General features: G+C 36.7%; 2 protein-coding genes across 3 annotated transcripts in view; both read left to right on the forward strand.

Moving 5' to 3' along the window:
* The first annotated feature begins 3,158 nt into the window (after window positions 1–3,158).
* Window positions 3,159–4,994, forward strand: LOC107563319 (plasminogen activator inhibitor 1-like). The gene is made up of 5 exons (XM_016248170.1): window positions 3,159–3,237; window positions 3,864–4,105; window positions 4,323–4,547; window positions 4,691–4,885; window positions 4,972–4,994. Exons 2-5 carry the CDS (start codon window positions 3,865–3,867, stop codon window positions 4,992–4,994), a joined length of 684 nt encoding a protein of 227 aa, XP_016103656.1. The 5' UTR covers window positions 3,159–3,237; window position 3,864.
* Window positions 4,995–5,762: 768 nt separating this feature from the next.
* The window catches only part of LOC107561813 (AP-1 complex subunit sigma-1A), a 22,091-nt gene continuing 16,560 nt past the window's right edge, over window positions 5,763–11,293 (forward strand). Inside the window, exons 1-3 of one of the 2 annotated variants that reach the window (XM_016246319.1) lie at window positions 5,763–6,115; window positions 7,001–7,026; window positions 9,001–9,179. In XM_016246319.1, coding sequence (XP_016101805.1) covers window positions 9,001–9,179 — 179 coding nt within the window. In that variant the 5' untranslated portion in view covers window positions 5,763–6,115; window positions 7,001–7,026. The remainder of the gene's footprint in view (window positions 6,116–7,000; window positions 7,027–9,000; window positions 9,180–11,293) is intronic. The other variant, XM_016246312.1, reaches the window with a different exon arrangement.

The raw sequence follows: 11,293 nt of genomic DNA on the forward strand, positions 1-11,293 counted from the left end.
CTTAAATCCACATAAATCAAGATATTTCACTTTGAAGAGCCTTAATCAGCATGGCTGGCATTTTCCACGGACACTGCACAAAAGTTAAGCAAGTTTCTGATCAATCAGAATGTAGTATAGATAGAAATACATCAGCAGAATCTTGCTTTTAGACATAGAGAGTAGGTGTAGGTTCATATTTTGCATTTTCAGTTTATTCATTAAATTCATATTTGGTTCTGTAAATGTATAAATGAATTATACTCTTCAATGGCTCTGATATACTGATTTCATGTTTCTGAGAAAAGATGCATCAGTTTTACTTTTAGGATGTCTAAGATATCTCCCTTTCTCAACGGCAAGATGCTCCCACGATTGTGTTCCACTAGGTTCTCCTCAGCTACATCTGGTGTCTTTCGCCCACTCTTCAGCTGTATTTAATCAGTTATTATTAGTCATAATGACCACAAACAAAATATTTCAATATTTTCTGACAGTTTGTTTGAACTCCCTGACAACAGAATAAAACAGTGCTGCAATTTAACATAGGGTCAAGTGAAAAGGTCAAGTGAGAACAGCCCAACCCACCAAACATGATACTGTAAACTGCTGGATTATGATTAATGAGTCGTTTTAAAACAGCACATTAAGACTGTTACTCCAATTAGACTTAGATGTTGATGGAAAAAGTATATATTTATTAAAATGTCAAATTTCTACATATAGAATTAAATGAGTATTTCAAAGCTATAAAACTTATTTTAATGATATTTTTAAACATTGCAAAATTTACAATAAAAAAAAAACATTCACATCAAGTCAGTTGAATTGTACTTGCTGGAAAAGAGAGAAAACATTTATGGAATTTAGACATGTTAGTGGTGGATTGTCATAGTGAATGTTGCAACCAAATGCTGGAAATATAATTTGCTTGATTGAGAAACACGAGGACAATGAGGACCACCATATAGTGAAACCCATGTTTATATTTCACACAAACGTATATGTGCTAACAAAGTTACCCCAAAAACAACAACATATAATTAATATTATTATGTTTTGTATATTAAAAATTCTGTAGGTGAATGCTGTTGTGTTTAATTTTAATATTAATTCACAATCAGTTTTACTTTCAGTTTTTTCTTCTTGAGCGGGAAGCTGGAGTTTTTGAATATTGCATAAAAGCACTTAATCTTCCAAAATGTGGTATTGTTCCTTTCCCAAACTTTTCTTGGTTGGTTGCCTGTGGTTACAGTGAAACTTAGCTAACTGGATTCTCATGCTCATTCCAGTGGGAAATGAAGTTGGCGTTTCTTTTGAATGCCGTGAGTCCAATTTTCCATTCACAAGTTTACTGAAGGAGAGGCTCATGACAACATGACATAATTAATTAGCAAAATGTTACTGTACCTCATCAGTATTCTGCCACTGTTAGGGTAGGCTACTAATAAAATAATCCATGATATAGCAGAATTTTTATATAGACCATTATATCAGAGGGGATGAAGCTTAAATTCATAAGACACCTACGTGTAAGTGTGTAAATGACAGAAATCCAGAGAGAGGAGATATTACAGTACATTTAACAATGCGTTTAACGGTTTAGAACTTGCACGCAAGACTTGAAATCAAAGACATGTAAACACATCTGTGAACTTAATTAAAGCATGACATAATGTTTGTGTTCAGAGTATACAAACTTTATGACTTGCGAATTTTCATTTTGACACTTCATTGTCTGGTCTTTTAAAGCTCTCGCAGTTAAAGCCCCTACAGTTAGTTGCTAAGAAGACAGATGTTGTATTTCAGTAAAACAGTTGTTAAGTACTTTAACATTCCTTACAAGAGGTACCTGGCTTGTGTACCTGGCTCCTCTGCAGACTTTCTTTACACATTCAGTCTGTGTCATATTCCCTGAAGACGTTGGCCTTGATGATAAAGCTCATACCAGGGATCATTAGACATGACTTGAAAGAGTTTAAAGTTATTTCATCAGTAGTTTTTACATTTTCCTGTCCTTTTGTCTCTAGACACCTAACTATTCCTTATACTCAGAAAATGTGGCCTTCCTCATGAGCATGTGTGAAGGAATGCGTTTTTGGTAGAACCAAATATGGGCATGTGATGTGTCATTTTTCCCAAACGTGAGTCAATGCTTCAGCCTAATGTTCTTAATTACTCCAGATGATGAACCTATTTTTACTGTCATTGTGGTTGCTGAACAGAGTGATAAGGGAATGGATTATGTCAACTTTTATTTTTGGCACATGCATAGATATTAAAACATCCAGTCCTGTCAGTGGCCTTATTGAAATTAATTAAGTGCGTGTTTGCTCAAACACGTTTTGTTCTTGAGTAATTGTTTGTAATTAATTGCTGTTTCAGTATTACAACGTGAATTACTTAGTGTGTGTATGTGTATGGTGTGTGTGTGTGTGTGTGTGTGTGTGTATATATATATATATACAGTGGTGTGAAAAAGTGTTGGCCCCCTTGTTGGTCCTGATCTGAATCCTATTGAGATGCAGTGGCTAAGGGTGGCCCAACCAGTTATTAGGTTTAGGGGGCAAACACTTTTTCACACAGGGCCATGTAGTTTTGGATTTTGTTTTCCCTTAATAATAAAAACCTTCATTTAAAAACTGCATGTTGTGTTTACTTGTGTTATCTTTGACTAATATTTAAATTTGTTTGATGATCTGAAACATTAAAGTGTGACAAACATGCAAAAAAATAAGAAATCAGGAAGGGGGCCAACACTTTTTCACACCACTGTATATATATATATAGTATACTGATGTTGAAGTAAACAACTGATAATTAAATACAGATATGTATTAATATACTGATATAAAAGATGTGAGAGTTCACTGAAACAAAGAAACACATTCAAAGCTTTAAAGACTGATATGCCGCCAAAATTGGCAATGACTTCTGCCTTAGACTAAACGTAGCCATGGCTTGGCTGTTTAATGGTCCTGTAAAAAAGGAGAGCGAGACAAAGAAAGTGACGGTGAAAAAAAGTGTTTATGATTGTCTGTGTGAAAAAGGGGAGAGAGGGACTGGAAAGGCAGACAAGGATGACTTCATAACTTCCGCTAGTGTGTGCGTGTCTGAAGGGGAGGTCTCAAGTCCTTTAAATAGCGACAGAGCTACTCACAGACACATTAAGAGCAGCTCTAGGCTTGCACTGCATCGAAGATCACAGTAACAAACTAAATCTACAAAGAAACTCTTCAAAATCAAAGCATCTTTCAGGTAATTTTATGTTCTTGTTTTGCTTCATACCGAAAATAGACTCCAACTTAATGATTAAAACTTTTAGAAGTTGTAAAGTTTTGGTAGCATTTAGCTCAAGTAGTTGATTGCTTGATCTAATAGATTTTGCCCGTATGTTTTGGACTAACCAGCATGGGCAGAACTGAATTAGGTGTGAAATTTGAAAATGTAATTGTTGATATAAATTACTAGTTGTTTACCCAGACATCAGTATACATTGAATAAAGTTATAAACTTTAAACTTGGAATAAGTCTTTATAGACAAAGCTTCGTATGTGCCATAGTATTCTGTAGGTAAACACGTGAGGCAGGAGTCAAGATAGACAAACAGAGATGGCATCTTAGCGTCTGAATGGTGGGTGTTGTGTCTTGCACATTAGGGAGAATTTTCACAAGGGAAAGTAAAGAAGCAGCTTGTTCTCTTTTTGGAGGAGGCTGAAACATTTATTTGTCTCCATGGTTTTGCCAAGTGAACACACCCATATTGTGACCACAATCATACTTCAGCAGAAATTCAAAAAACAACTTTCATAAAATCTGTACTTACCATTTACAGTTTTGAATTAGCACAGCTGACCTCTCTCTTATCTTCCTCGGTTATTCAGAATGCAGAGCCTGAATGTGCTGCTGATCTTTACCCTTTGCGGGTCAAGCTTGTGCAACATTATGCAGGAGAAACAGACAGATTTTGGACTGCAGGTGTTCTCTGAAGTAGTCCAATCTTCTCCGGACAGAAATCTGGTTCTTTCTCCCTATGGCATCTCTTCAGTGCTGGGCATGGTTCAACTGGGTGCCTATGGCAGCACTCTTCAAATACTTACCTCCAAGATGGGCTACTCACTGCAAGGTAGATGAATGAGAGCAGTAGATGTAATTCTATTATGTTCTGGAACAGCTTAGAAAAACTTATCATTCAGAATGTATCATTTTAATAAAGAAAATATTTGTAGAGAATAGGCCTATATGTATCACTTATATCTTGCATTTTTATATTTAAATCATAATATTTTACATTCCTAATTTAATGTGTAAAGTTTTTCTAACTCTCTCTTTCCTTCTGATAGCACGAGGAATGCCAAAGCTACAGAGGCTTCTTCAGAGAGATCTGGCCAGTGAAGACGGGGTAGAAGTGGCCAGCGGTGTCATGGTTGACCGGAAGATAATCCTGGAAAAGGTATTTAGGCGCAGCCTGTCCAAAGCCTTCCAGAGCATCCCACACCAAATAGACTTCAGCCAACCAGAGATGGCCCGGCAGGTGATCAACTCCTGGGCATCTGACCACACTGGTGGTAAGTCACTGCTATTTTGAATACATTGCCTGTGATGTTCCACATCAATTTGGATAAAAATGTCTGCTAAATGATTAAATGTAAGCTCGCTCACCATACACATTTTCAAGACACTTAAACGATTTATTGGCTTCATTTCTTAGGAATGATTTCTGACTTCCTCCCATCTGGGGTGTTGAGTGAACTGACACGCTTGGTCCTGTTGAATGCTCTTCATTTCCATGGGGTCTGGAAGACACCCTTTGACCCTAAACTTACTAGGGAACAGCTATTTCACAGAGTCAACGGCAGTGCTATATCTGTTCCTATGATGACTATGACTTCAAAATTCAACTGTGGTGAGTGTCGATGATTTGGTTTAAATGAACTGATAAGAAAATAAAGAATTTTGAAAAGTTTATTTACAACATTTTTCTCCATCTAGGTGAGTTTGTGACTGAAGACTGAAGACTGTTTATTGAAATGGTTTCCTTTTATAATAAAAGCGACTATGTGAACATGAATTAGTTTTGCGTTGTTTATTAAATTACTTGGGTGCTGGCGACATCTTGTGTTCAAAGTGTGGCAACAACAAAAAGTCAAATATATTACAGCATTTTTCATATAAATGGCTTGGGATGTCTAGAGACACGCTATATATTGTAATAATCCAGTTACAGATAAATGTATGCTTAACACGAGCTGGCAGTACAAATGGCATTGTGATATGAGCTGCCATGATGATTGTCGCAATGAATGACCAAAACTGAGCAGCATGAATCTGGATTTTCCTATATCATGAACAGATTAAAGTTCTTTACCCTCACCCTCCTATCTCTGTTACCATGGCAACCTGAATCAGACCCCTTTTTGTCATGGCAACAGCATCGGAACATCTTGCCCTGATGGCAGAGGCAAACCTGTTAAGTTTTTACAAATAGACAAGAAAACCCACTTTATTACTTTCGAAAACGTAAACACATAAATCATTCGCTGTCTTTTGTTAGTAGCGGGAAGTCGCTTCTTGTGAAGGCAGCAAGCGGACTTTCTGCAGGAGATCTTGTGGAGACAGGAATGCGTAGAGCGCATGCGCGCTGGCGGTGATGACGCTACCTGACTCCTCTCTAGTGACGAGAAGTCCGGCTCAATTCCGCGAATCGGTTCCTTCAAACAGTTCGTTCAAATGAACCGACTCAGCCGTTCTTATACACCATGCCGTTGTAACACCGAATTCTGTGACCCTAGGCGCGATAGTGAGGGTAGGATTAGGATTAGGTTTAGGGGGTAGGTCGGATTAGTATAATAAATATTGCTGTCTATTACGAGTTTTCGAGTATCACAGTCTTTAATACGGATGTTTACTGTAAGTGTTCTAATCAATCGGGAATGAATTAGATTAACCGTTGCACTGAAAAGATCCGACTCGAAAAAACAATTCGTTCACAAAGCTACTCCAGGCTGCTTCAATGGGGCTCTGAAACAACGAGCAGTCAGATAGACATGTAATGATAATATCTTGCGGTATTTACCAAAAAGCGGCTTGCTGTTCACTGAAAACACCTGACTGCTCTCAATAAGCCGTCGCAATGGTAAGTTCTAACTTAACGTTACTCTTATAGCGATAATATTCTGCACTTTCCCTGGCAGAGCTAGCTAGCCAAGTCTAAGTTAGTAACTTACAGTCAGCTACCTTGACACCTCAAACCCTGTTTAAAAATGTACATCTCACCTAGCTGTCGGGCCCTAGGTGGTCTGTCCAGTTTGGACGCTTTGTGGTTTACATCTCTCAAATACACTGCCAAATTGTCACGTTGTTACGGATTGAAAAGCGTTTGTTCACTAGCCGGGTCAGTTTGACAGCTGGATTTGATATGTTAAATTTACTGTTAATTAATCACCAAGACGCTGTTCATACGAAGCGTTTTCTGAATACTTGAGATATCGTTTCATCAAGTTTCATTAGAGATCCTATTTTTAAAGTTGTCTTCTGACTCTTGATTCGACCCGGAAACGGTTGTCTCGTTGCTGCTTTGTATTTGAGGTTCAGATGAACTGTGTGTGAGTCAGAAGACCTTTAATCCCACACAGTACATTTCACTGCGGTTTTTAGAGTCACAACAGTGTGTTCTCTCACAAATATTCCGTTATAGAAGTATTTCACAACATATTTCCTTTGTTTAATCAGTTAAGCATGAAAGGAAGTGCTGCTCTGAGAGATAATATCCAACACATCATACAACAGTGTTTACTAACTGAAGAAAGCACTAAAGATCATAGCAGACGGAAGCAAAATATAATGTCTTTGTACGCTGTCCAAATTGTTCATAATTTTCCTGTTTGCCATGTTCAATAAACAGGCTGACCTGGACTTGCTTTTTCTTTGATGAGATAGACACGTTACTACAGTATCAATCAAAAGAGCATTTATTTCTCCATATAAGACCTTTTGTTTTCCCCTCTTTCTCTGGCACTAGAAAAACAGCAGAAAGCATTCATCGCTGTAAGTAAAGATGTGTAGTTGAGCAGTAGATGGTGGTCTCATTGTCTGTTTTGTAGATTTTTATGCTCTTTATTAACAGTAGAATTTCATGAATGTGTGAATTTAGTGTCCAATATTTGTGTTTAAACTACTAACAAGTGTGATAAGACACGGCATTGATCAAGTAAAAACAGTGCACGTTTTTAACTAACTTGTCTGTATGTGTGGATGCTAAATTGTCACTTGATTTGGTTGCTAAATATGGACTTGAAACATTTTTTTTATAGCATTGAAGAAGATAGTCTCTCCTTCCCAGGAGGTTACTATTCTCGTCTTTGGCCCCTATTAATTTTTTTTTCCACATCTCATCTTTTTTTTTTTACGTCTTTCTATTTTTGGATATGAAACATCTCTTGTACAACAGAGCCTTTCATTGCCAAGTGCAATGCATAATTTTTAGTCTATTTCAAGAGCTGATGTAGGCTGACAAATTATGGCACAAAGTCCTCAATTTAGCAAGCTTGTAAAAATGCTTCACAATTAAACTAACTTGTGCTTAAGGTTAGTGTTCCATTTGATAGTCTTGTGGTTTTAATCATAGTGTGTCAGACTAGTTCTTTGATCAGGAAATGTGATAGTCGGATAGTCTTTCGAGTGGATTGAGCTGAATGCAGCATGTTGGATATGTGGGCCATGTCTGATGGGAGCAGATGCAGTGCTCTTCAGCTCGCCTCTTAAATATTTAACACGTCTGAAATGCATAGGCCAGCTCACTTTCTAATTTTATAATGATGGATGACGTCTTTTAGGAAAAAAATAGGTACATTTTTTTACACAATTTTTCCATTACGCCTTCATCCTTTCTGATAAGTCAGATGCTGGTTACAAGCACAGTTCACAACATTTGAATCATCAATTGAAGAGTTCAGAAGCAAAACCCTCTAAAAGTCATCTGAAAATTTCCTTTAAAATTAGCATTTTTAATTGGCTGCTGTGTTTATGTTCAGTTAATTCACTTTAATGTCATTGAATAGTTTATTCTCATTGCCATTAAAGTGAAATAACTTAACATAAACGTAGGAGCTTGATAAAAATGCTAATTTTGGAAGAAAATTTCAGATGGCTTTTAGAGGGTTTTGCATCTGAACTCTTCAATTGTACATAACATGGACATGAACCTTTTTTCTTTTCTTTTTTTACCAGCAACAAGATTTTAGGTTTTAATTTAATTTAATGTGTAAGGTAAATAGTAAATTTTAGTTCACAGTTTTTAAATGTTTTTCACTAGTTTTAATATCCTTTGGCCTTTTTTGTCCTAGTATTGTGGTGATGTATGATAGTTTTTAAACTAGTATGTTCTAAATTAATATGAGGTCATAAAAACGGCATGTATAATAATTATCATATAACAGGTTTTTAGTGAAGTATTGCATGGGACACACGTTTTTAGTGAAAAATTGTTAGTATATATTTTTAGTCTGGTGTTTTTAAAAAAAAAATTCGTATTCAGTTCAATGGTATTATTGTTATCTAACTAAAACTATTTACCAGTAAAAAATAATTTGTATTAATTTAAAAAGAAAATATAAATATTAAATGTAAATCAGACAAAAAAAAAACTATGAAATTATAAATGTCTTGACAACTATCTAAAATTAAATTTGTTTAGGTTGAAATACTAAAATTACTAAAACTGATATAAAAAATCAAGCCAATAAGAAATATAAAAAATTTAAAAGTACTAGAAGTTAAACTAAAATGAAAATATAAAAACTACACAAACATATAAAAAAGCTAATAAATATTAATCAGTACTATATTAATGCATAAATAATAATAACACTTCTCTAATTATTTATTACCAGAGACTGGTTTATTTATTAATTTATTTATTTAGCTTCTCTGCCATATTGAGTATTGTCTGGGATTTATGAAATAACAATTTTTTCTTTATGCGATCCTCTCCTGTCTCTCTCTATCTCTGTTTCTCTCTAGATGCGCTTTATGCTTCTGTTCAGCCGGCAGGGGAAGCTGCGACTCCAGAAATGGTACACAGCTACGGCTGAGCGTGACAAGAAAAAGATGGTCAGAGAGCTCATGCAGGTGGTGCTGGCCAGAAAACCCAAAATGTGCAGCTTCCTGGAATGGAGAGATCTAAAGATAGTCTACAAGAGGTACAAAACCACGCTTGCATTTGATGCCTTTGTGAGACAGAAATGTAGGCTGCAAATGTGTCTCTTGTTCTCGGTTTCTCACATACACATAAAAGGTTGTACTAAATAAAACAGTACACAGACTATACACCTATTTCTTGCTGAAATAACTGCCTAGTGAAGCGTACATCAAATTTTTGTGAACGATGACTCATTTAATGCGTCATTATTGAAGAGTGGAATTGCTTGAAACATCAAAATACATTTCATATCTAGTCACCTACGCACATACACGCCTGCTTTAACTTAATTTATTAGTAACCTCTTGTGAACTCTCACAGTGCTCTTTTGCATTGCGTAACAATGTGACCTTTTTGTAAGCATCTAATACTGTCACTGCACTCAGGATAGACAATAAAAAGAGGTGGTCATTATGTTTGGCCATAAGGGGGCAGTGAAAGTAAAGCTGCCCTGTTCTTCATTGCGTGTAATTTTTTTTTTTTTTTTTTTACCTCTGCACTCCATCTGATATGTACTTGATTTGGCAGCTACTTAATGTCATTGCTTGATTTAGAGTTCAAAACACTGTCGCTATAACATTTCTGCAGTCATGCATCCATGTTGGCTTAATCCTTATTACGTTTTGGTTGTCACTTCCACACTCACTAACATACCTGCAAATTGTTCACTTTTCAGTGAAATTAGCCGTTTTGAATAAAAATGTGTCATTTATGTGAATAGTCTAGATCCGAAGAGTTTATTTGGGGGGGGGGGGATAGAGAGTGAGAGATTGCAAGCTCATAGACAGGAGTGTGTTCGACCAAAGTCCCTTTCTCGGTTCGACTTGAAGCAGCAATGCGCAGATCGATCGCTGTATGACATCAAAGCACCGCGAGAGCTACAAGCCGGGTTACCATCCAAAGTTGCGAATTTAACTTGTGCGCAAAATTGGAATATCACATAAAACATTTGCGAACAAGCACTGTTTCCATCCAACGAGTCAGAGCAAACAAAATTGTCACTTCCTGAAAAACTAGCACCAAATATCACTAAGTAAGAGAAGGCGCTGAATATAATCATTCTCAAATATAATAAATTACTTGCGCTTTGAGTGAGCAGACGAAACACAATAAATGCGGTCTTGCTTGTGAATGTCAGCTGTTTGGAAAGAAATACTTTGACGACAGACTTTGCTCAGGCACTTCAGAATGACCTTGACAACATTTCAGATACAGATGTTGTATCGAAAGGATCGATCCTCACATAAAAATATCGATTCTAAAGTAAAAATTTTTTAAACATTAATTTTATTTACTTATCGAGAAATCCGGTGTATAAAATAAGCTCAAAGTGGAAAAATAGTCTATATTAGCGAATAATTGTGTTGGATAGAACCATTTCTCCTGCTCATCGGAACACACGCAAATGCTGAAAGACAACCAACCAATCACAGACAGCGTTCGCTGCGGACGCATGGCTCACAGTGCTTGTTCAAATAGGGCTGCGTTTCCCAAAAGCATAAGAAGCGTAAGTAGATCTTAAGAAACCATTGCCACATTATTACATTACATTACATAACATTGTTACTATACTGAAAAAATGCCAAACAAATATGAAGCAGCAATAATAATAAATGTTTCTTGAGCAGCAAATAACAAGTCATGTGACACTGAAGACTGGAGTAATGATGCTGAAAAATCATCTTTGATTACAGATACATTTTAAATTACATTTTAAAATGTATTAAAATAGTTATTTGTAATTGTTATATTTCTCAATATTGCTGCTTTCACTGTCCCCCCCCCCCCCCCCCCCCCCCCCCCACCCCCCCCCACCCCCTACACACTACACACTCACACACTACACACACTGCACACTACACACTACACACTCACACACTGCACACTACACACACTGCACACTCACACACTACACACTCACACACTGCACACTTCACACACTGCACACTACACACTACACACTCACACACTGCACACTACACACACTGCACACTCACACACTACACACTCACACACTGCACACTACACACTCACACACTCACACACTGCACACTACACACTCACACACTGCACACTACACACTACACACTCACACACTCACACAGTGAACACTAC

The sequence above is a fragment of the Sinocyclocheilus grahami genome, unplaced genomic scaffold (assembly GCF_001515645.1).
Source record: "Sinocyclocheilus grahami isolate Dianchi unplaced genomic scaffold, SAMN03320097.WGS_v1.1 scaffold24.1, whole genome shotgun sequence".
Taxonomy (NCBI): Eukaryota; Metazoa; Chordata; class Actinopteri; order Cypriniformes; family Cyprinidae; genus Sinocyclocheilus; species Sinocyclocheilus grahami.